This window comes from Peromyscus eremicus, chromosome 7, assembly GCF_949786415.1.
Source record: "Peromyscus eremicus chromosome 7, PerEre_H2_v1, whole genome shotgun sequence".
Taxonomy (NCBI): Eukaryota; Metazoa; Chordata; class Mammalia; order Rodentia; family Cricetidae; genus Peromyscus; species Peromyscus eremicus.
This window is the reverse complement of record NC_081422.1, coordinates 101467021-101493772: the sequence shown is the minus strand read 5'-3', so window position 1 is coordinate 101493772 and position 26752 is coordinate 101467021. Positions and strand designations below refer to the sequence as shown.

The following is a 26752-nucleotide window of genomic DNA, read 5'->3' as shown; positions in this document are numbered from 1 at the left end:
GGGCTGGTGACAATTTGGCTATGTGCTGGGTCTAAATGCAGAGTCCCGAAGTTCCTGGTCTTTGCTCAGCAGTTGACAGTAGGGGGTCATAAGGTAATGTTGGTAGCCATCCGAATGAATGAATTCTTAGGAGGAAGAAAGTTCTAGGAGGGAGCCGGAACTCAGGATGGCTGGAGGCGGAGACCTACACCCCAGAGAGGCTGTGGCATAGGCCTGGTGTACACAACTAAATAGAGTTCTGAGAGGAAAGGCTTCCTTTCTAGAAAGGCTGCTAAGCTTGCTCAGGCCCCACACACTCACCACCACATCAGCCAACTCAACAAAAGAACTCAGGAGATGTTAGAGGCCTTGGCCTAGATACAGCACCCTAGGAGCCCAGGAACCCGTGCACTTCACGTGGTTCCTTTGAGGTGATCCCACTCTGCCAGCAACGCCGCCCCCCTTTCCTCCTCTCCCCCCCGGAGAATTGCAGAAGAGGACCTTTCAGAGGATGTGGCTGTGACAGCACTGTGACAACGAGACGAGTTTAATGACAATACCCGTCCCCCCCGGTTTTTATTATTATTTTTTAAACGGGTTCTCCTCTTTCTGGCCAGAGGGCGAGCGCCCATCTCGGTAGGACTGGCTGGAGGCACTGTGGCCTTCCACACGCAGGACCGCGACCCCGCTTTGGTGCTCGCTGCGGCCAGAGGCTCTGGGTGGGCGGAGGGACCTGGTTTCCTAGGCCGGGCTGTCCAATAGCCTCTCGCAGATTTCCCTCCGCTGGCCCGCAGCGGCATCTCGTGGATTCGCGCGCGGGCTCGGGCGGCGCGAGCCCGGGTATTGCGAGCCCCCGCGCGCCAGGGAGCGGCGCATGCGCGGGCGTCCCGCGAGCCCGCTGAGGCAAGCCGAGCCGCGGCGGCGCCGAGGAGGCAGCGACGGAGCTGTGAGGAGCCCGAACGGCGGCGGCGCAGGGACGGTGGCGACGGACAGGTGCTGAGCCCTCGCCCGCGTCGCCAGGGGCTGTCCGGCCGCCCGCGGAGTCTCGCCGTCAGGACGTGGCATCCGGCGGTGGCGGTGGCATCCCGGACGGCCTGTGAGGGATGCGCCGCCTACTGCCCCGCGCCGCCTGACCGCCCCCGCCTCGCCTCGCGGTGCGCCACAGCCGGGCCCGCGGCCGCCCCTGCGGTCGTCCCCTCCGCGCTGTCACCCGGCCGCCGCGCCTGCGGGGCTGCGTCCGGCCCGGCCATGTGGACCCCCACGGAGGAGGAGAAATACGGCGTAGGTAGGTGAGGCTCGGGCCTGACAGCGGCGGCGGGGGACTCGGGGGGCACGTGCCCGAGGTCCCGGCCCCGCCTCGATGGCTGCCCTGGCTCCTCCGCCCCTGCCCGCAGACTGTGCGGCCTCGGCGCGGGGCGGGTGCGCTCCGGGCGGCGGGGCTGGGCCCGGGGCTCTGGGTGCGGGAGGGCGGCAGGGGGCGCTGGCGGGGCGGCCTCAGCAGGTGCGGCCCGCGGGAGGGGCCGCCAGGCCGGGGCAGTTGCGGAAGGTTTGTGGTGTGGGGCGCAGGACAGTTTACCCAAGAAGATCCATTCTGAGAATCTGCTTTTTCCAGCAGTCAAAACCCTCGATTTTAATGGGTTTCTGCACAAAAGTTAATGAGCCCGATGGCGGTTTATTTTCCGATTGGGATCTTACCAGAAAGGATGAAAATCGTTGACATCATTTTCTCAGTTCAAAATGCTGCAGATATTTGTCTTGCTTTAAGTATTAGAAATAGTTGCCCTCCTACCGTGGGAGGTGTTTTGGACATACATCATTGTTAAAGTTTAGGGTATTTTGTTGATATGGTTTTGTTAAAAAAAACTATTTTAAAATGAGAACGTTATTCCTTAGTTTTCTTTTTAAGTGTTATGCGAAACTCCAGAGGCTAAGGATTTCTTTTAACATTCCATTTTTTAAAAAAGAATACTCATTTATTTAAGGGACCGAGTGTTTTGCTTTTACAGTGTTAGCATTTCGTGGTCATTACACGACACTTTACATTATTTTGTTCAGCCACTTTACATTATTGGAAATTGGATTTACAATTTGGATTTACTTAGAAATATTTAAAATGTGGAGTGTGCAGTGATTTTTCTCTTTCTTAGCCTGTAATGGAAAATTTTAAAAAACTTGCAGGAAATATATTGCCAAGAGGCAAATTATTATTTCCACTATTGCAACAATTCTATCAGTATTTCGTTCATAATTCATTACAAAGTAACTTTGTAAATTGCAGTGGTAACAGTTGTTTTGGAATACCATCAGGCAAGATATGTCAAAATAGGATTTATATCAGAGAAGCCCTCTATCGTGTTCTGAAAAGTAACATTCCAAAGTTTGTAATTAGCTATGCTACAATGGAACTGGTGAAAAAGACTCCCGAGTCTGTTGAAATAGAATTGGGAAATGATGCACGTGCTGGCATTCACCCCGAGGGACTCTTTTACCTTTTCTATTTAAAGCATCCCTTGAATACTAAGTTGATGCTGTGAAATGAGGAGTTGATGGTTTTTCTTCTTCATAACTTGCTCTCAGAACTACTTAATTAGAATAACAAGCAAGCAGTGTGAAAGTGGTCAGCTGTCCAGTGGTACTTGATTGATTTCTTCTGGGGAGGAACCCCCAAGTAGTGCAGATAGTGGAGTTCAGAGTGCTGGCTTCCATTTACTGGTGCTTTGGGCAAGTTACTCAAATCATCTTCTTAATGTGTAAATGAGGGTTCATGTTTACATACCTTATAGGGCTGTGAAAACCAAACAGGTACACACTAAGTAGTTAGTAAATGTTAATCCTCCATTAGTACTTAGAGAGTGATAACACTCTGACAATAAATACCAGGTGTGTTAGTTCTAAGACTGGCAATTCAAGCCAATCAGGACAGGTGTATGTGAATCCTAAAGTACTAGGATTTGATGTATGATTTACCAAGACAAAAGATGGAAGGAGATTCTTGAATTCTTCGGACTATGTGCTTAGCTTTAGAAAAATTGCTGTTCCCTGTAGAGGAGCACAGCATTGGGCACAGGGTAGGTCTTAATGTTTGTTGTCATTCTGAAGACAGTTTTTTTGCAGCTGTGGTCTGGTATAATTTTGGTGCTTTTTCTTAAAAAAAAAAAAAGGCAACTACTTGGTATTTCTCTCACAGTTTTTTTTTTTTCAACTGTCTCTTCCTCAGTTATGGTCTAAACGTTTTTGTTAAAATTGTTTAAAACTCAGGACATCTCCCCCCCCCCAAACATGTTAAGGGCTGCACTTCTAGGCATTTTCTTAAAATCTAATTTAATCTGTAAGATATCTTCAGTATTGTGCTTAATAATGAGAAAAAATGTCAATTCAAATGATTTTCCATTTGTTCCAGTGTTTAATTGCTTTAAGGACTAGCTTGAAAGTTTAACTATTACCATTGTTTCTATAAGAAAGTATTTTGAGTTTAGCTTTGCTCCTTTTTCAAATTAAACATTTATTTTTACTTATTTGTGTGGGGGATGGGTGTGCCCATGCTGTGACCTGCACGTGGAGGTCCTAGAACACCTTGGGGAGTCTGTTGTTTTCCTCTACCCTGGGGCTTTGGGTGTTGAACTCAGGCCATCCAGCTTAGTGACAGGTGCCTTAGCCCACTGAGCCAACTCACCAGCCCCAGCTTTGAATTTTGTGACTAAGTCAGAGCACAGATATCTGTTTCTGTTTGGCAATTTGTAATCCTCCAACAAGGAAGAAAGTGTACTTTCCATCCGATCTGGAGAACCATGAGAAAGAGCTCCTGATGTCAGTGAGGGAATGAGTTCCTGTTGCAAAGTCTCCCCTCCACCACCCTGTATTAGTAGTTCCAACGCGTTTTCACATTTGTAAGGCTTTTGAAATCTAGTAGTAATTCACAGTTTTCTTTCAAGACAGTTTCTTACTATGTAGCACCTTGGTTTCCCTAGTATTTATAGAGAGATCCACATGCATCAGCCTCCTGAGTACTGGGATTAAAGGCATATGTCACCAAGTCTGGTCCGTAATTTAACGTCTTATTTTTTATCTTTATTTTTACAATAGAGGAGCTCTGTACAGGCAGCAACATTTCTTTTATTATTTTTCACTTAAGATTAGGTGGTACCTGAGCTCCCTTTTTGTTACATAATGTGTATGACTTGAGAAGGTGGAGAGGGCACTGCCCTTTTGTGAAGATAAATGATGTGCCAATCAGTTTGCTGGAGATACCCAATTGTGTAGCCATATGTTGATTCCTAGAGTAGTCTTCATAGGATCTATATTATATAAATGAAGAAAAGGATCTCAGAGATTGCTTTTCTTTCCTTCTTGTCTTTCTTTCTTGGTCATTCAGCAGTTATAGAGTCCCTTTAATTTTTTTTTTTTTGGCAATGGGAGGTATTTTATGACATAACTTGACTGTTTTTGCTCTTCTTCTCTAGTATTGTTAGGGGATTTTTCCCTCCATTTCTTCCCTCTGTGTTTTTGCAACAGAGTTTTATTCTATAGTTCAGGCTGAACTATACTCATGCTGAAAATATAATTGCTTGGAAAATTCTGTATGTTTTATTTCTTAGGTTGTCTTTCCAAGGAACTTCATGCATTACAGCATTACAGTGCATTAAATAAGAAAAATGGTTGACCTTCCTTCTTTTTTTTTGGTTTTTCCAGACAGGGTTTCTTTGTGTAGTTTTGGTGCCTGCCCTGGAACTCACTCTGTAGACCAGACTGGCCTTGAACTCACAGAGATCCACCTGGTTCTGCCTCCCCAAGAGCTGGAATTAAAGGTGTGTGCCACCACCGCACGGCCTTGTCCTTTTTTTAACTGATTGTACTCAAACTACTGAACAGGGAAGCCAAAACTAAAACCACACTCTTCTTACTCTCTCCTAACAAGAACAGGAAATACCCACAGCGAATAAAAATGTAATTAAATTCGTTCAATAGATAAACAGCAAAGATATGAATGTGTTTTGATGTCGTAGATGTGTATGTTGGTTAGTTTTTGTCAACTTGACAAAAACCTCTGGGAAGAGGGAATCTCAACTGGGGAATCACCGTCATCAGACTGGCCTATAGTAAGGGATATTTTTCTTGATTAATGATTGATGTGGGAGGACCTAGCTTACTGTTGGTAGTGCCACCTTTGGTCAGGTAGTCCTGGGTTGTATAAGAAAACAGGCTGAGTAAACCACAGGGATCAAGCCTGTAAGCAACATTTCTCTGTAGTCTCTGCTGCAGTTTCTGCCTTGGCTTCCTCTGATGAGGGACTATAACCTGTAAACCAAATTAAACCCTTTCCTTCCTAAGTTGCTTTAGTCATGGTCTATTTATCATAGCAATAGAAAATGTAACTAAGAGAATGTGTAAACTTCCTCAAAAAGCCATCTTGTCTATTACACTGCTGTCTTTAGGTTAACAAACAAAACCACATGTGTATGCTAGGCAGGCACTCTGCCACTGAGCTACATCCCCAGCCCCATGGTAAACTTTAATAATTCAGAACATTGATTCTTATTGTTTGCTATTTTTCAATTCTTTTTTTTTTTTTTTTTTTTTTTGGTTTTTCGAGACAGGGTTTCTCTGTGTAGCTTTGCGCTTTTCCTGGGACTCACTTGGTAGCCCAGGCTGGCCTCGAACTCACAGAGATCCGCCTGGCTCTGCCTCCCGAGTGCTGGGATTAAAGGCGCTATTTTTCAATTCTTATACCATGAAAAATTTCCCTCATTACCCTCCAGAATATTTAACATATTTAACAGTAGTTTTGCAATGCTACATTCATTTTTTCCTGATTCCTAAGACCAGGTTATGTGTGTACAGTCTTTTATTTGTATTTAAATAAATCACTAAGTTTCATGGAAATTTAACTTCTAAAGATCTGTAGTAGAGCCTGGTGTGGTTTATATTTCCTTCAACAGGAATTCAACAGACTGGAGGATTAGAAGTTTGAGGAGAGAGGGAGGGAGGTAGGGGAAGGAGGGAAGGCAGAGAGAGAAAGGATGAAAAGGAAGGAAAGAAAAAAAAAGATCTGTAGTACAGAGGAGTCTGAAGTGGAGCAGGAACCATATGGAAAAGAACCACTGTCCACAGCATTTGAGTAAATCCACTGGTCACTAGAACAGCCTGAAGACATGGCGGCTTTAGTTATTTTATGGCCCATCAGTCCCAGGAAGGAAACCCAGTTTTTGAAGCCTCTGAAAGAGAACCAACACCTTTTTTTGAGGTAAAGATTCCCACCAGGGGAAGAGCTGTCACATCTCCAGAACTTTATTTTGTTCTGAAAAACAAGTATATAATCTGCATTTATAATCATAGGTTTAGTATTACAGGGAATGTTGACATTTAAGATTTTACTTGAGCATCATGATGGGAGTAAAGTGACAGATCTAAGGTACTAGGCTAACGAGTGCTAAATTGAAGTTTGAAGCCAAGATTTCAGAATTCTAGGCCACAGATTTTCCTCTTTTACAAAAATTTTATTTTATTATTGTTATTATTTGTGTGTGTGTGTGTGTGTGTGTGTGTGTGTGTGTGTGTATGTATTGTGTCTTGAGTGTTGACATATGAGGTCCCATTGTGGTAGGAGACGATTTTTGGGAGCTGGTTTCCTTCTTCCACCATGGGTTCCAGGGACCCAACTCAAGTTGTCAGGCTAGGGCAGCAGGACTGTTTTACCAGCTAAGTCATCTTGCCAGCTCTACAGATTCTTTTCTTATACCCTTTGCCTTTGAGTGGAATTTGTCAGTACTGTATGTCTAGCTTGAAAGTTGAGACATAGTCTAGAACAGTGGTTCTCAACCTTCCTAATGCTGTGACCCCATACAGTTCCTTATGTTGTGATAATCCCCAACCATAAAGTTATTTTTGTTGCTACTTCATAGCTGTAATTTTGCCACTGTTATGAATCATAATGTAAATATCTGTGTTTTCCAATGGTTTTAGAAGAAACCTGTGAAAGGGTTGTTTGATCCCTAAAGGGGTTGAGACCCATATTTTGAGAACCACTGCTCTAGAGTCTTTTCATTTTTAACTAGGTAAATATATTTAAGGATTTTTTTCCATCTTGGACATTATATAAGGCTACATAATATTATTGTTCCATTTCTGAATATAATGATTTATTTTGATAGTGGGTATAAATACAGGGTATGAATTCAGAAAGCAAGTTTTTAATAATGCCTTAAGGGCCGGGCGGTGGTGGCACACACCTTTAATCCCAGCACTAGGGAGGCAGAGCCAGGTGGATCTCTGAGTTTGAGGCCAGCCTGGTCTACAGAGTGAGATCCAGGACAAGCACCAAAATTACACAAAGAAACTTTGTCTCGAAAACAACAACAACAACAAAAATGCCTTAAGAACTGTATTAGGTATTATTATTATTATTAATAATAATAATAAGACAGGGTCTCCTTAATTGGCCTGGAGCACACTATATAGACCAGACTGACCATGTCCAGCATATTGTTCTTTTTTAGAAAGACACCTAGGACAGAGGAAAGAAATTGAATTTAGCAAACATTTACTGAGTGACTTTTTAAACCAAAAGTTGTTGTTTTGACCTCTGTTCTCTAAAGCAAAAAGGAAATAATCTTCAGGGAATTAGCAATTAAAAGTTTGTGTGTGGTGTATGTGATGTATGTGCATGTGTAAGTGGAGATTGACCCTGAGGTATCTCCCTCAATTGCTCTCCTCCTCATTTTTTGAGACAGGATCTCTGGATGAAGTTGGAACTCAAGGATTTAGCTAGATTGGCTAACTGACCAGAGAGTTTCCAGAGATCTCCCTGTTTCCATTCCCCACCCCAGCAGTGATGTTACAGATGTATCTGGCTTTTACATGGATGCTAAAGATCTGAACTCATGTTCCCAGGCTGTGGAACAAACATTTCATTGATTGAGCCCCCCACCCACACCCTTTATAGAGATGGGTATCTTGCTGTGTTGTCTGAGTTAGCCTCTAGTTTCTGGGCACCCACCTTAATATCCCCTGTAGCTGTACAACAGGTGTGCATGAGCTACCATAGTCAGCTTAACTTTTTAATAGAATTAATATATAACAACATCCAGTAGACTTCAGATTTACAGATCATTTTATCATGCAGTATTAGAATATACTTTAGAAGTATTAGTAAATGTGGCATTGTTTTCAGGGTAACATTTAAAATTTTTATTTATGTGTATGTGTTTTTTGTCTGCCAAGTGTGTTCCAGTGTTGACAGAAGCCAGAAGAGGGTGATCCTCTAGAGCTGGAGGTTCCAGGCAGTTGTGAGCTGCTGGATATGGGTGTGGAAATCTGAACTTGGGTCCTCTGGAAGAATAGCACATGCGCTTAACCCTTGAGCCATCTCTTCATTTTAATGTGTAGCATTTTTAGACACATCCTAAAACATGGCAGTCTGAAAAGAATGGTCATTGAGGTTGGAAATACCTTATATTCATACTTGGTGCTGAATTTTAACTTTTAATAGCTTTTGAATCTTCTTTTGAATTTTTTATCTTTATTTTTGATAATAGGAATGTTTGAAAAATTATTCCTACTATGTAAACAGCTGTTGGCCTGCTATATTAGGGATTTATTTCCAATGTTAGGTTTTACAATAGTGAACAAACCTGTTTAGGATTGTGCTCTCAAGTCTCTTGCATACCTGCCCCCAGACAAATTTTGTATAGAGAAGCAAGATTTTATAAAGTTTTTGCACATAATCTCTGAAGACCTTTTTAATTTTTAAAAAATTCATAAATATATCACCACCTATTTTAGTGGTGGTCCAGGTACTTGCTATATTGTATATTAGGATACTTTAGTTAAGATAATGACTTTATTGGGAAGTGTCTTTCAGAAGCTTTCCATTTTCCTGTTTATTTACAATGGTGTAAAATCTCAACTTCCTACTTTCATATATTTCCCCTCTTCTTTCAAAACTCATTTATGTGCTCTTGCTAATGAGTAAGAACCAACATTTGTGGACGAATTAAAGCATGATAAACATAGAACCGAGTAAAGATTTAGCACTGCATCTCCAATAGGTGTGCATTTGACCTTCACTGCTCTTCAAATGGAGCCCATTTTATTAGTAGACAACAATTACTAGAGTATTCTTACTGCTGAATAGAGTTGATGACTTCATGTACATTCTTATAAATTTTTGTTCTTTGCCTCCATATAAATTGTTTGGGTCATACCCTTCACTAGTTCAATTTAAAATTTAAAAAATACATGTATGGGTGCTTTGACTGCATTTATGTCTGTGTACTATGTATATGCCTGGTTGCCCAGGGAGGCCACAAGAGAATGTTGGATCTCTTGGGACTGTAGTTACAGATGGGTATGAGCTGACATGTGAGGGCAGCCAGTGCTCTTAACCCTGAGCTATCTCTCCAGCCCCACTAGTTCAATTTTTGGCTTTTAAGATATCTTAGAGAAAAATACAGCTTAAGGTTCTGTAGTTTGATCTCTAGGAAGGACTTCCATGGTAGAAGGAAAGAACCAACTTCTGCAAGTTGTCCTCTGACTTTCACACACATTCCATGGCACACCCGTGCTCATACACAGACATACATGTGCACAGAATAAATAAGAATGAAATAAAAAATTTAAAAAGTATTGGTGGCAATTTATTGGTTTTTGTAACCCATAGTTAAAAAATAATGTTATTTGCTTGTGGGCTAGAGAGATGGTTCAGCGGCTTAAGAGTACTGGTTGCTCTTCTAGAGGACCCAAGTTCAATTCCTAGCACCACATGGTGGCCAACTACCACCTATAACTCCAGTTCCAGAGATGCTGCCTTCCTCAGGCAATGTATACACCTATAACTCCAGTTCCAGAGATGCTGCCTTCCTCAGGCAATGTATATGTGCCAACTATACAGACATACATGCAGGCAAAATACCCATACACATGAAATAAAAATTAAATCTTAAAAAACTATTTCCTTATTTTTTTTGTTCTTATATATTACATCCTGACCACAATTTCACCTCCCTCTTCTCCCTCAGTCTCCCCCCACACCTCCCCTCTTTCCCAGATCCATGCCCCCTCCATCTGTCCTGAGAAAAGAGCAGGCCTCCCAGGGACATCAACCAAACATGACATAATATACTACAGTAAGACCAGATACATATTATCACATCAAAGCTGGATAAGGCAACTCACTAGGAGGAAAAGGGTCCCATAAATAGGCAAAAGAGTCAGCAACCATCCCTGCTCCCACTGTTAGGAATCCCACAAGAACACCAAGCTACTCAGCCATAATGTATATACAGAGAATCTAGGTCAGATCCCTATAGGCTCCCTATTTCTTCGAGCCCCCATGAGTCCTGGTCAGTTGATTCTGTGGGCCATGTTCTTGTGGTGTCCTGACCCCTCTGGTTCCTCCAATCCTTCCTCCCCTCCTCCACTGGACTCCCTAAGATTCACCTAATGTTTGGCTGTGGGACTCTGCATCTGCTGCAATTGGTTGCTGGATGAAATCTCTCTAATCTCTTTGATGAGGATTCTACTAGGCTCTGGTCCCAGGAACTGCAGCAGGCAAACTGTAGGTAAAAGTTTTTGTGGCTGGGTTGGTGTCCCAATCCCTTCATTTGAGGCCTTGCCTGGTTACAGAAGAAGGCCAGTTCAGGCTCCATATCCCCCATTACTAGGAGTCTCTGCTAGGGTTACTCTCATAAATCCCATGGAGTTTCTATTGTTCTAGGTTTCCACCTTGTTCTCGAAATGCTCCCCAATTCCAATTGTTTCTCTCAGTATTTTCTCCCCCCCTCAATTGATTCCTACTGTTCCCACCCCACTCGCCCCTAGTCCACCCTCAAAATTTATTCTATTTCCCCATTCTCAGGAAATCCTTGCTTTCCCCACTTAAGCCCTACTTGTTGCTTAGCTTCTCTGGGTCTGTGGATTGTAGCATGATTTTATCTTTTACTTTATAGCTAATATCCACTTATAAGTAAGTACATAGCATTTTGTCTTTCTAGGTCTGGGTTACCTCACTCAGAATGATTTTTCCAAGTTCCACCCATTTGTCTGCAAATTTTATGATGCCATTGTTTTTAACAGCTGAGTAACACTCCCTTGTGTAAATGTACCTAATTTTCTTTATCCATTATTTGGTTGAGGGACATCTAGGTTGTTTTTAGTTTCTGACTATTGTGAATAAAGCTGCTGTGAACATAGTTGAACAAATGTCCTTGTGATAGGATGGAGTGTCCTTTAGGTATATGCCCAGGAGTGTGATAGCTGGGTCTTGAGGTATATTGATTCCCAATTTTCTGAGACACCGCTATATTGATTTCCATAGTAGCTATACAAGTTTGCACTCCCACCAGTGACGGAGGAGTGTTCCCCTTACTTTATATCTCTGCCAGCATGAGCTTGTTTTTGATCTTAGCCATTCTGACAGGTACAAGATAGAATCTCAAAGTTGTTTTGATTTGCATTTCCCTGCTAAGAATATTGAACAGTTAAGTGTTTCTTGGTCATTTGAGTTTCCTCTGTTGAGAATTCTCTATTTAGATCCCTACCCCACTTTTTAATTGGATTGTTTAGTTTGTTGGTGTCTAGTTTCTTGATCTAAATATATAATTTTGGCTCTTAGTCCTCTGTCAGATGTGGAGTTGGTGAAAATATTTTCCCATTCTGTGGGCTGCCTTTTTGTTCTATTGACAGTGTCCTTAGCCTTACAGAAGCTTTTCAGTTTCATGAGGTCCCGTTTATTAATTGTTGATCTTAGTGCCTGCACTATTGGTGTTCTGTTGAGGAAGTTGTCTCCTGTGCCAATGTGTTCAAGGCTATTCCCACTTTCTCTTCTATCAAGTTCAGTGTGTCTGGATTTATATTGAGGTCTTTGATTCACTGGGACTTGAGTTTTGTATAGGATGATAAATATGGATCTATTTGCATTCTTCTACATGCTGACATCCAGTTAGATCAGGACCATTTGTTGAAGATGTTTTCTTTCTTCCATTGTATAATTTTGGCTTTTCTGTCACAAATCAGGTGTCCATAGGTGTGTGGATATACATCTGGGTCTTTGATTAGATTCTATTGATCAACCTGTTTGAATTTATGCCAGTACCATACGACTTTTATTATTAAAGCTCTGTAATATGGTTTGAAATCAGGGATGGTGATACCTCTGAAAGTTCTTCTATTGTACAGGATTGTTTTAGCTATCCTGTTTTTTTCCATATGAATTTGAGTATTTTTTCAAGTTCTATGAAGAATTGTGTTGGGATTTTGATGGAGATTGCATTGAATCTGTAGATTGTTTTTGGTAGGATTAGCTCCATGAGCATGGGAGATCTTTCCATCTACTTATATCTTCTTCATTTTCCTTCTTCAAAGACTTGAAGTATTTATCATACAGATAAATACTTTCACTTGTTTGGTTAGAATTATCATAAGATATTTTATATTAGTGGCTCTTGTGAAGGGTGTTGTTTCCCTGATTTCTTTCTCTGTCCGTTTGTTGTTTGTATATAGAAGGGCTACTGATCTTTTTTTTTGAGTTAATCTTCAGCTGTAGGAGTTCCCTGGTAGAATTTTTGGTATCACTTATGTATACTATCATGTTGTCTGCAGTGATACTTTGACTTCTTCCTTTCCAGTATGTATCCACTTGATCTCCTTTAGTTGTCTAGCTAGAACTTCAAGTACTATATTGAATAGTTATGGAGAGAGTGGACAGCCTTGTCTTGTTCCTGATTTTAGTGGAATTGCTTTGAGTTTCTTTCCATTTACTTCAATTTCCTTATTTTATAAACTCTAAAAAGTAGGGATTGTGCTACAGTTACCTCAGTGTTCTTGAAAGATAGAGCTCAATGCCAGGCATATAGAGGCTTCATACATGTACTTGTGAATTAAATTGAACACTTTTGTTAGTGTGGCATTACGTTTGATTTTTGGTGACTTTTGAGATGTTTTTCCATACTTAATGGTTCATATTGAACTTATAACCAACTAAACTCTAGAACTTACTTCATTTGAACCAAAATCAAACTATGTATTCTGAGCTTATACATAATATCAAACAAAAGATGTTAAATTTTCTTTTTTTTTTCAAGACTGGGTTTCTCTGTGTAGCCCTGGCTGTCCTCAAACTTACTGTGTAGACCAGGCTGGCCTTGAACTCAGAGATCTGCCTGCTTCTGCCTCCTGAGTGCTGAAATTAAAGGCGTGTGCCACCACTGTCTGCCCCTAAATGTTCTTTTAAAATGTTTTATTTTTATTTTCATCATATTTAAATTGCCATACTTGGCTTATCAGTACAACTTCTCAAATATTTTTGAAGGTTAAGTTTGTGATTTTACTCATCTTTCTTTGATCATTTATCTATACAATTAATCAGACTTTGTTATCCAAGTGGCTTGTCTTTTTGCTGATAGCTAATAAAATATTAAAAAGACAATATTTAATTTTCAATAAACACTAGAGGGAGGTATTTACTATATAAAGTTGTATTTTTGCTGTCTTATAGTTTGAATGCAAATTATCTGGATGAATATTTCATGACAGTGCCAGCTACACAACCTTTGTGAATCTGACAGTGCTTGAGATTATGGCAGGTTCCAGATTATGATCTGTGACCAAGGTGTTTTAGTGAGGAAGAAAGATGTGGTTGAGAGGAGTGTGTGAACCTGCTTTTAGTTATGGAGCATGTCAAAGAAATGTTAGTATTGAAAAGAGGTTAGTCCCATTTTCATCTTCATACATAGGAGGAAATGTAGTGTTAAAATGTTCTTGACTTTTATTTCTGATTTTCTTTCCGAATTCTACATTGCTATAGTTTGGACTTGGAATGTTCCTGTTCCCAAAGCCCATGTGTTAAAGATGGCCTCTAGCTTGGGCTATTGGGAAATGGTAGATGCAAGGCTGTAGTCAAAAGATTTCCTGTGTCCCGCCCGGCCTCCCTGCAGTCGGGACAAATCTCTCTCACCCGCAGTCCCTCAGCTGCTTATAAAATAATCTCTCAGAAGAATAATATTAATTATAAACTGTATGGCCTATGGCTAAGAATTCTTTCATCTTCAATTAACCCATTTCTATTAATCTATGTATTGCCATGTGGCCATGGTGTTACCAGTCTGCTGGCATGTTGCTCCTTGGGTGGCAGGCTGGCATCTCCTTTCCTCTGCCTTTCTTCATCCTGCCTCTCTCTCTTGGATATCCTGCTTGGTTATAACCTGACTCACCGTAGGCCAGAGCATCTTCTTTATAAACCAGTCATAGCAATACATATTCACAGAGTACAGAAAGACATCCCACAGCACAAGGCTTTCTGAGTAGTCCTCTGGTTAATGGGGATGTATCCTTGGAAAGACTAGTGAGGACCTAGCTGCTGCTTCCTTTTCATTATTTCTTTCCTGGCTTTGAGGTAAATTTGCTGTGCTATGTGCTCCTCCTTCCTGAGAGTCCTAGTTCATCTGCCCAGTAATGGACTAAAGTTCCAAAATTGTGAGCTAAAGTAAACCTTTTCTGTGTAGAGGTTAGTTTATCTCAGATATTTGTTGACTATGATATACTTAAGTTCTTGATACGCCCCTATGCAGAAACATCATAATTTTCCACTTTTTTGCTTTATTCGGGTTATATTACTAGCAAGATTCTATGACTGTGTTTTTCTGCTTAGGGAATGCCAGTTCAAAAAGCTAAAATATCATCTTTTTTATGCCTTTCCACAGCTCTGCCTGATGTAAAGAAGTGCTGCTTCTGACCTGTCCCTTACTCATTTGTAACATGCTTAATTACATTTCTTTGCCCCAGAAGACTTTTGGACAAGAAACTGTCTTCATGTTTGTATCATCAGGATCTAATACATACTCCATTGAGAGTCTGAGCCAGTAAAGAGTTTATTTTTTATTAATCTTGAGGCTGTTTTAAAAGGCAGGCTGTGAATATAATACATGGTTGTTAGGCATGTGACATGAATATATATTTGTGCTGGACCGTTTTCTATCATGAGCCTGTTAGGGATTTACTGCTTATGGCTGAGTTCAAATGACTGATTTTGGGTGGGAGCCTGAGGATTCCAGTAGCAATTCATCTTACCTTGAATTGCAATTATCACAACAGTATGATTCAGAAATCTTACATCAGGTAATTGTAATATAATTTGACTTTCTCCCATTACCTTTTGTTCAGCATCTTTAGGGAATACTGTGTTTTGCATGAGTGGCTTTTCCACCTTAAAAAGCAACAGAAATATTTTGTCTACTTTGGTTGAAGTTTCTCCAAAATATAATGTATTGCACTCTTCTCTATAATGTGAATTCAATATGTTGAATTCATTTGATGTTTATTTATCTGTATTCATTTTGTGATTATAATGTACACATTTATTATGGAAATATCAGAAGATATGGAAAAACACACACACAACCTTTTTTTTTTTTACACAGATATAGCTCTTGCTAACGTATTGACATATCTTTAGTCTTTATTCTGTATATACATATAAATAGGCATTTAAAATAACTTTAGAACCATATTGTTTCATACACACACACACACACACACACACACACACAATTTGAAGTCAAAGGACAACTTGAGTTAGTGAGTTAGTCTCCCCTCCCATCATAATCTCTCCCTTAATCAGTCTCTCCTTTGAGGAAGGATTTGCTGAACCTGAAATTCATCAGTTCAGGTAGTCTGACTAGCTAGTGAGTTTTAGGGTTCTGCCTATTTATGTCTCCTGTCCCCCAAAGCTGGGATTACACATACCTCCATGCCCAGCTTTTCCCATGTATTCTGAGTATTTAACCCATGTCTTTGTGCTTGAATGGCAGGCACTTTACCAACATAGTAATTTCCCTAGCCTTTAGTTTTCTTCTTGACTTATTTAATTAGCCATTCCTCATTTTATGTCATTTAATCTCCATGAGTTTGTAAATTTCTATTTCTCTTGCTGTTATTCTAGTTTCATTCCATTGTGGTCAGATAAATTACAAGACAATTTTTTGATTATTTTTCATTTATTAAGATTTGCTTTGTCCCTCGACCCTCGCCCTTCATTACCCCCACTCATGTCCAGGCTGTTCATGTAGATCTCTTCCATTTCTCCGTCATTGGGCGATCCCCGTGTCTTTCTTGGGGTCCTGTTTTCCAGGTAGCCTCCCTGGTGATGTGAGTAGCAGTCCAGTCATCCTTGTTCCACATCTAGTATCCTCCTATGAGTGAGTACATACCATGTTTGTCTTTCTGAGTCTGGGTTACCTCACTCAGGATGATTTTTCTAGATCCATCCATTTGCCTGCAAACCTCATGATGTCATTGTTTTTCTCTGCTGAGTAGTATTCCATTGTGTATATGTACCACATTTTGTCTATCCATTTTTCAGTTGAAGGGCATCTAGGTTGTTTCCAGGTTCTGGCTATTACAAACAATGCTAATATGAACATAGCTGAACAAGTGCTCTTGTGGTGTGAGCTTGGGGGAGCGGGAGATCCCAGCTGGATCAACAACAGAGAGGGAGAACAAGGAATAGGAGACCATGGTAAATGAAGACCACATGAGAATAGGAAGAAGCAAAGTGCTAGAAAGGCCCACAGAAATCCACAAAGATACCCCCACAACAGACTGCTGGCAATGGTCGAGATACAGCCCGAACTGACCTACTGTGGTGATGGGATGGCCAAACACCCTAATTGTCATGCTAGAAACCCCATCCAACTACTGAGGGATCTGGATGCAGAGATCCATGGCTAGGCCCCGGGTGGATCTCTGGGAGTCCAATTAGCGAGAATGAGGAGGGTTTAATATGAGCGAGAATTGTTGAGACCAAGGTTGGATAAAGCACAGGGACAAATAGCCAAACGAATGGAAACACATGAACTATGAACCAATGGCTGAGGGGTCCCCAACTGGATCAGGCCCTCTGAATGGGTGAGACAGTTGATTGGCTTGATCTGTTTGGGAGGCATCCAGGCAGTGGGACCGGGTCCTGTGCTCATTGCATGAGTTGGCTGTTTGAAACCTGGGGCCTATACAGGATCGCTTGGCTCGGCCTGGGAGGAGGGGACTGGACCTACCTGGACTGAGTGTAGCTAGAGTTTTCCTGCCTGGCCCACAGTCAGGACAAATCTCTATCACCTGCCAGTCCCACAGCCGCTCAGACCCAACCAAGTAAACACAGAGACTTATATTGGTTACAAACTGTATGGCCATGGCAGGCTTCTTGCTAACTGTTCTTACAGCTTAAATTAATCCATTTCTATTAATCTATACCTTGCCACATGGCTCGTGGCTTACCGGCATCTTCACATGCTGTTTCTCATCATGGCGGCTGGCAGTGTCTCTCTGACTCAGCCTTCCACTTCCCAGCTTTATTCTCCTCCTTGTCCTGCCTACACTTCCTGCCTAGCCAATGGCCAATCAGTGTTTTATTTATTGACTAATTAGCAACACATTTGCCATACAGAACATCCCACAGCACTTCCCTTTTTTTTTTTTTCAAAAAGGAAGGTTTTTAACCTTAACAAAGTAAAATTACATATAATTTGGGAATTTGGGCGTAGCTTCTCTTACTACTTCCTGCTGGAGGGGGGCGCTGTATCTTATGGGGACACAAAGAAAATTTTAGGATCATGGAGTAGTCCGTGAGGCTGTATCGTCTGAGCCAGTTGCCTTGAAACCATTCTGGATGTTGGATCGTCTGGGCCATGGTGTCATCGGAGACCTTTCAGGGGGTCTTGGCTGGTCAAACCTGATGTATATTAATCTTGAACAAATCCATAGCTTTTGGCTTTCTGTGTTAACAAAAGCAGAGACTCTTTTCCAAAGCAACATATCCTTATATCCGAATTTTGAAGTCAAGATACCTTTAAAATATGCGTATTGGTTTAACTCAACATCTTTTACGATCAAATGTTTTTCTGCAGTTAAAAATCCCAAAGACAACACAATCCAGATTCTCTGTGTAATATTCATCTCTACGTGGCTTATTTTTTATACTACCTTTACTGTCTCTTTAAAGACTTTATTTTAAAAAACTATTTATTTCTTTATACAACTGTATATATTCCTTTTTCTCTCTCTTTCAAGCCTATGTACATTTTTACACACATTGTAAACTATTACATCTGAATCTGTCTTATTGTGAATCTATTGCTTTAAACTGCAGCAGCTGTGGCTGCTGGCTCCGCCCACCTCAGCTTCCCAACATAGCTACATTTACCACCAGCTCTGGGAGCTATCGTTGGTCTATGCTTTTATCCAAGCAGCGTGTAGTCCAGAAACCTCTTTTTTTTTTTTTTTTTTTGGTTTTTCGAGACAGGGTTTCTCTGTGTAGCTTTGCGCCTTTCCTGGAACTCGCTCTGTAGCCCAGGCTGGCCTCGAACTCACAGAGATCCGCCTGGCTCTGCCTCTCGAGTGCTGGGATTAAAGGCGTGCGCCACCACTGCCCGGCCAGAAACCTCTTTTTTTTTTGTTTTGTACTTGCAAAGGCTAAATCCACCATGCAGCTTAATGTGCCACTTGCAGAGGCCTCATTCCTGCCATACTGCAGGTCGAGCGCGCACGCTAGGAACCCGCCAGTAGCTCAAACCAGCAGCTGCTGCTCATTTGAGAGAGACAATTAGGAAGCTGGTTTTAGCTCCGTTTTAGAATCTTTTTTCTCAGTTTTTAGGTGGAAACTCTTGCCACCACGTTGGACGCCATTTGTAGCTAGAGTTTTCCTGCCTGGCCCACAGTCAGGACAAATCTCTATCACCTGCCAGTCCCACAGCCGCTCAGACCCAACCAAGTAAACACAGAGACTTATATTGGTTACAAACTGTATGGCCGTGGCAGGCTTCTTGCTAACTATTCTTACAGCTTAAATTAATCCATTTCCATTAATCTATACCTTGCCACATGGCTCGTGGCTTACTGGCATCTTCACATGCTGTTTCTCATCATGGCGGCTGGCAGTGTCTCTCTGACTCAGCCTTCCACTTCCCAGCTTTATTCTCCTCCTTGTCCTGCCTACACTTCCTGCCTAGCCAATGGCCAATCAGTATTTTATTTATTGACTAATTAGCAACACATTTGCCATACAGAACATCCCACAGCAACTGAGTCTACCAGGTTGATCTCAGTCCGTGGGGGAGGCTTTACCCTGGAGGAGGTGGGAAATGGGGGTGGACTGGGGGGAAGGTAAGGGGGGCCGGAGGGGGGAGAACAAGGGAATCCGTGGCTGATATGTAGAACTGAATTGTATTGCAAAATAAAAATAAAAATTAAAAAAAAGATTTGCTTTGTGTCATTATAATCTATTTTAGAGAAAGTTCTATGGGATGATAGAAAGCTTATGAGATGAATGTGTATTCTGCAGTGTTTTGATGGAATGTTTTGTAAAGATGTCTATTAGGTCTCTTTGACCTACAATATCACTTAACTCAGATATTTATTTTTATGAAGCTGACCTGTCTATTTGTTAGAATGACTTAATAACATCACCCGTTATTAGTGTGTTGGGATTAACCTGTGACTTTACATCTAGTAGTGCTTGTTTTATGAAATTGGGTGCATCAGTATTCAGTGTGTATATGTTTAAAATTGTAATGTCCTCTTGATTGATCATTCTCAATCTTGAATCAGTATAAAGGGACCTCTGAAAAATCCCTAATTTTCTAGTTTTTTTCTTGAAAAAATGTAATTTTAATTTGAAATTATTTTAAGTTTAAATAAAATAATTTTAATTTGAAGTCCATTTTGTCAGATTGTTAGAATTGCTATACATGCTTACTTTGTAGTGCTATTAGTTTAGAATATTTTTTATTTATTCTTTTACCTCAAGATTGTATTTGGCTTTGCCAGTGAGATATCTCTTGCAACAACACTTAGATGGATCTCAGTTTGTTTGTTTATATATTTGTGTCTCCTATGTAGACCAGGCTGGCCTTGAATTCAAGAGACCTATGCCCCTTTCCCTCCCAAATGCTGGGATTAAAGGTGTGTGCCACCATGCCCAGTGGAACTTGTTTTTTAAACCCATTCTGTTAGTCAGTGCCTTTTGATTAAAGAATTAAGAACATTAACATTCAGGGTTTTTATTGGAAGGTGAAATTCATCCCTGTCCTTTTGTTGTTTTAGTACTGTTTACTGCTTCCTTGTCTTTATTGGCTTATTTATGATTCCAGTGCATCCCTCCACTCCTGTAGGCTCGTGGATGTGTTTATCTTTCTCTTTTGTGTCTGTGATTCCTTCAGGTATCTTCTGTAGTGCTAGCTTAGTTGTCAGGAATTTCTTTAGTTTGTAATTATTATGGAAAAGTTTTGCTTTTCTCTTTCAGTGAAAGAGAATATATATAGAATATATAGAATATATATAGAATATATGAAGAATAGCTTTACTGGATGTAGTAATCTGGATTGACAGTTATTGTCAAGTCATTCAGAGGTTGAAATGTGTCATCCTATGCCCTCTTGGCTTTCAGGTTTCTATTGAGGAATGCGCTGTTACTTTGATGGTTCACTTTTATATCTGAATTGGTGCTTTTCTTTTGCAGTTTTCATTCAATAAACCTTATTTGTTTTGTATATTTTGTTTTGATGGTTAATATTGTCATTTTGACAGTATCCAGAATTACCTTGGAGACAAGATTCTGGACTATCTGTGAGGGAGTTTCTAGATTAGGTTGACTTGAGGTGGGAAAACACATCCTTATTTTTGTGTAGTGCCGTTTCATGGGCTGGGTTCTTAGACCAAATAAAAAGAGGAAAGTGAGGTGAGCAATGGCTTTGATGTATCTCTGCTTCCTGACTGCAGATGCAGTGTGCCAGCTGCCTCATGATGATGACTTCCCTGAACTGATGGATTGTACTCTCAAACTAAACTAGAGTAGCTCTTCCTTAAGTTAGTGTTGTAGTTTTATTTCTGTTGTTATACTAAAATGCTCTGACAAAAAGCAATTTAAGGTAGAGAGGGTTTATTTTATCTTACAAGTTTGAATTACAGTCCATTATTTTAGAGAAGTCAAAGTGGCAGAAATTCACATCATAGCTCTAGACAAGAAGAGAGAGAGATATGACTGCATGCATGCTGCCTGCTTACTTATGCTTTGCTCAGTTTCTCCACTTTTACAGTTTGGGACCTCCTACCTAGGGAATGATGCCACCCATAGTGGGCTGGGTCTTCCCACATTAAATTAAGACAATCCACTACAGACATACCTACAGTCAATCCAATGTTGACAGCCTCTCAGTGAGAATTTCTTACCAGGTGATTCTACGTTGTGTCAGGTTGACAAAGTTAGCCATAGTTGGTTTTGTGAGGTATTTTGTCACAGCAATTAGAAAACTGTTTTAGCAGCAATATAGCATGGGGAAATTATTTTCTAGTCTTATTTGGTGTTCTAAATGCCTCATAGGTCTGGATGTCTTGTCTCTTTTCCTAAGTTTGGAAAGTTTCCTGCAAATGATTTTATTCAAATATGTTTCTGTGCATTCTCCTTCGATGCCTACGAAACATTTGACCTTTTAATAGTGTCCTATAGATCTCATACATTTGGTTCATAAAATTAATTTGTTATTAATTTTAATATTTGCTTATGTTTGAATGTTCTAATTCTTCTTACTTCAAGCCCTGATATTTGGTACTGTTTCCTACTTGATTCATTCTCTTGGAAGGCTTTCACTGAGTTTTTTGTCTTTTTGAACTTTTAAAATATATCAGTAAGATTTTTTTAGTATTTCTATCTCTTTATTGAAATCCATTCTCATGTCTTGTATTTGTATAGAAGCTTTTTGGCTTCTTTAATTATTAGTAAATTATAAGTATTTTACTTTTTTTTTTTTTGTTTCTCAAGGCAGGGTTTCTTTGTGTAGCTTTGGAGTCTGTCCTAGAACTCGCTCTGTAGACCATGCTGGCCTCGAACTCACAGAGATCTACCTGCCTCTGCCTCCCAAGTGTTGGGTTTAAAGGCATGTGCCACCACCGCCCGGCAATTATTTTACATTTTATTTATTTACTTTTGTATGCATATGTTTGTGGACATGCATTTGCCATTGTGTGCATGTGGAAGTCAGAAGACTACTTAAAGGAATTGGTTCTCCCTTTACACCATGAGCATTCCGGGGATCAAACTCAGATCATCAGGCTTGATGACAAGCACCTATTCCTACTGAGTTGTCTGATTTCATCTAGGAAAAAAAAAAGCTTTGTTTTATTTTTAAACTAAGTGTGTGTGTGTGTGTGTGTGTGTGTGTGTGTGTGTGTGTGTGTTTGTATACCTGTACCAAGACCCACATGTGGGAGAAACAGGGCAGTTAGTGTATGTGCGAGGGTTGGTTCTCTCTACCATATGGGTACCAGGTATCCAACCTCAAGTCATCAGGTTTGGTGGCACGGGCCTTTATCTGCCAAGCAGTTGCACTAGTCCTCAAAAAACCTTTTGATTTTTCTTTCATTTATTCACTTAAAAATTTTGATTTACACTTAGACCCATTGATTGTTCAGAATATGTACTTTAATTTCCATGTGTTTGTGAATTTTCCAATTTTCTATTACTGATTTCTAGTTTCATACAACTGTAATTAAAAAAGGACAATGATTATAATTTTAGTCTTGAATTTATTAAGACTTATTTTGTGTCCTAATATTAGAGAATGTCTTGAGTGCTTGAGAAGAATATTTGTTCTATGTTTTGGTGGGAGGTGGCCTGTTCTGTATTTGTCTGTTTTTGGTCTCTTGAATTGTTCAAGTCCAGTTTTACTCTATTGATTTTATATTTGGATGGTGTAGCCATTGTTGAAAGGGGATGTTTAGGTCCCTTAACATGTCTGTATTGCCTTCTATTTAATTTCTCTTTAGATTTGTTAGTGTTTGCTCTAAGTTTTAAGATGTTGTTGGATGTATACATATTTGCTAATGTTATAGCCACTTTCAGAACTAACCCTGTCTCATGCATTCTGTCTCTTGTAGATTTTGATTAAAATCTGTTTTACTGGATAGAAGTTTTACTATTTCTGTGTTTCCTTTTAGTTTCCATTTGAATGGAATATCTTTTTACCAACTTTTATATTCATTTTGGCTTGTAAAATACAAATATTTTAATTGAAAATGTTTTTAAAAAATAATTTTTTGAGGTTATAATATCATTACATAAATTTTCCTTTCTCTTTCCTCCCAATAAATACTCCTGTTACCATTCCTTGTTCTTTCTCAAATTCATGGCTTCTTTTTCTTTGTTGTAGTTGTTGGTGTGTGTGTTCCTAAACATAAAGATACAAACTGCTCAGTTACCTGTATACATGTATGTTTTCAGCACTGACCATTTGGTATTGGATAACCAAATTGGTGTGCTCTTCCCTGGGGAAAACTATTTCTCCTGCTCAGTATTGCTTAGTTGCCTGTAGTCCTTTGTCTTGCATTGAGGCCTTGTGAGATCTCCCCCTTCCACATTCGCCTGTTTATTCATTTTGTCCTTGTTCAGGTCATGTTTAGGCAGCTATGTTGGTGAGACTTCAAAGGTGTACCTTCTCTGACATTTCTAAGAGACACAATCTCACAGCAAACTGCCTGCACTCCTGTTTATTTTTCATGTACTACAGATTTTTGCTTTGATAGTACCATTAGGCTTACTCAAGACATTTTATATAAGTCTGTTTACAACTGATAGCAATTGTCTGTGATAATATGTAAAAAAAATTCTACACTTAACAATATGGTAATTATAGTTAATAGTAATTCTTGGAAATTGCTGAGCTTTTAAATGTTACACAAAATATAAGTATGTGAATTAATACAAAATTCAAAATAGCATTTTATACATAATAGAGATGCGCACTTTTTTTTCCTGTTAGATTTTTCAAAATAGGGTTTCTCTGTGTGGCCTTGCTGGCCTGGAAGTTGCTTGGTAGACCAGGCTGGCATCAAACTCACAGAGACCCACCTGCCTCTGCCTTCTGAGTGCTGGGATTAAAGGTGTGTGCCACACCACTACCCAGCCGAGATGCACATTTTTTTCAATTAGATATAAATTTAAAAAATCCAACTCCCCCACAGAGCTCTTCTCTCTGTATATATTTTATTTAATATTTTTTAATCTTTTTATATTGGACATTCATTAACAGAAACTGGAGATAAGAGTTACTTTTAACTCTGTTGTCTTTTAACTTTTATACTAGAGTGATACATTTTATTATTCTCAATTTGACCATATCCTCTCACCTTTAGAGTGAGTGTTTTTCACTTTGAAGATCTCCTTTCAATATTCCTTATGAGGTAAGTCCAGTGGTAATGAAATGTCTCAGCAGTTTTGTTTGGAAAGAGAAACTTTTATCTTTTGTATTTCTGAAAGACAGCTTTGCTGAGTAATCTGTTCTTTGTAGCAGTTTTTTCTTTTCTTTCATTAGTTTTTTACTTTTCGAGACAGGGTTTCTCTGTGTAGCTTTGCGCCTTTTCTGGATCTCGCTCGGTATACCAGGCTGGCCTTGAACTCACAAAGATCCACCTGCCTCTGCCTCCCAAGTGCTGGGATTAAAGGCATGCACCACCACCGCCCGGCTCTTTCATTAGTTTGAATGTACCATTCCACTGTCTCCTGCTTGGAAGGTTTTTGCTGAGAAATGCACTCTTGGTCTTATGGAAGAACTCTGAAATGTGATAAATTGCTTTTGGTGCTTTCAAAAATTCTGTGTTTGACATTTTAAAATTTGATTACAATGTGTCTTAGTTAAGAGCTGTTTAATTTTTAGTCAAAGGTGTTTCATGGCTATGGCTGATCTTTGCTTGTTTGTTATGGCCCTCAAACCCAGGAACTTGAAGCATGCAGGGAAAGCATTCTGCCAACTCTAAATCTGTCAATTTCAGTCTTCGTTTTTTTTTGAGATAGGATCTCACCATGTACTTGCTAGAGCTTGCTGTCTATCTCCAGTTGACTTCAAACTTGCAATCCTCCTGTCTTTACCTTTCAAGTGCTAGAATTTTAGGCACAAACCATATCACACCCAGTTTTCATTCATTCTTTAAAAAAGCAACCCCTTTCCCTCCTTTTGAAATTTCTATAAAGATACATATTGGTTTGCTTTTTTTTTTTTTCATTAGATGAATGTAGGGTTGAAGTTGTTAAGTTTTTCAGCTTAGTCATTGTTTTCTTCAGGGAGATTATTTTTCTTAGTGGTTTATATTTGTTGAATTGTTCCTCTGGTCCACTTAACTCTTTTCCTAATGTCATTTAGTTGTCTGTGTCCTCAGCTTACTTGCTTTTTTAAGATGCTTTTTTTGTGGCCAGGCATGGTGGTGCCTTTATTTATTTATATTTTTAAGTCAAATCTTCAAGTTAATTTATTAAGATTTATTTTTTTCCCTTTTATTGAAAATAGCTTTTTTTCCTCACATAATATATCCTGATTATGGTTTTCTTTCCTTCTACTCTCAGTTTCTCCCCACCTCCCCTCCCATCTGAATCCACCCTCTTTCTGTCTCTCATTAGAAAACAAACAGGCATCTAAGGGGTAATTAATATCTAATAGAATATTATATGATATGATACTATATGCTATGATAAAACAAAAACTAATACATTGGAATAGGACAATGCAAGCAGAAGTAAAAGAGCCCCTAAAGGCACAAGAAACAGATAAAGACACAGAAACCCACTTGTATGCACACTCATGAATCCCATAGAAACACTAAACTGGAAGTCATATATACACAAAGAACCTGTAGGGTAAAAGGAGAGGAAAAAAAAATAGAAATAATTTTTCCTACTAGGTTACCTCATCCAGTCTTGATATGAGGGTTTATGGGTTTATGCCTAGTCTTTTTTGTTTTGTTTTTTTGAGACAGGGTTTCTCTGTGTAGTTTGGTACCTGTCCTGGATCTCACTCTGTAGACCAGACTGGCCTCGAACTCACAGAGATCCTCCTGGCTCTGCCTCCCGAGTGCTGGGATTAAAGGCGTATGCCACCATTGCCCATAGTGCCTAGTCATATTGCATCTTGTTATGCCATGTTTGGTTGATATCACTGGGAGGCCTGCACTTTTCTGAAGAGAAACAGAGGAGCAGTGCATATGGGGGAGAGGGGAAGTAGGCGGGGAGACTGGGAGGAAGGGAGGAAGGGGAGGCTGCATTTGGGGTGTATTATATGAGAGATGAGTAAAGAAAAAAAACCAAAAAATAAAATAAAAATAAGGTAAAATTAAAAAAAAAAAGAAAGAAAAAGCCCTGAAATGACATTATGAGACAAGGAACCCCCAAAGATGCAGTTAAATTCGCTTTCTGTTGACCATCTACTGCTGGGCATGTAGCCCACCCCAAGAATAGTTTGTTTCCCCGGTAAGACTCCCTTGGAGAATTTGCAAATGATTATCAATTGGAGATAGCTTCTGGGTTAGGGATGAGGGCATGTGTCCACATTTTTCGGCTCTAGGACCCCATCTGGTGCAGACCTGTGCAGACCCTGTGCATGCTGGCTCACAGAGCCGTGTGGATTCATATGTGCGTGGGTCTTATTGATTTAGAGGGCCTTGTTTCCTTGGTGTCCTCCATCTCCTCTGACTCTTACACTCTTTTCTGTCTCTTCTGCAGGGTTCCTTGAACCCTGAGGGGAGGGATTTGATGGAGACATTCCATTTAGGGCTAGTGTGTTCCAAAGTCTCTCATTCTCTGTATAATGTCCAGCTGTGTGTGAGTCTCTGTATTTTTTTCCATCTGCTGTAGGAGGGAGGTGCCTATCCCAGCAGAGGCAGGTAGATTGCTATGAGTTTGAGGCCAGAGTGCCTGGTTTACATAGTGAAAGCCAGGGCTACATGGTGAGACCCTTTTTGTTTGTTTGAG

At 40.1% G+C, this 26752-nt stretch overlaps 1 protein-coding gene across 1 annotated transcript in view; it reads left to right on the top strand.

Moving 5' to 3' along the window:
* The first annotated feature begins 921 nt into the window (after positions 1-921).
* Positions 922-26752, top strand: part of Dock3 (dedicator of cytokinesis 3) — a 350576-nt gene continuing 324745 nt past the window's right edge. Inside the window, exon 1 of the mRNA XM_059268544.1 lies at positions 922-1264. Coding sequence (XP_059124527.1) covers positions 1228-1264 — 37 coding nt within the window. The 5' untranslated portion in view covers positions 922-1227. The remainder of the gene's footprint in view (positions 1265-26752) is intronic.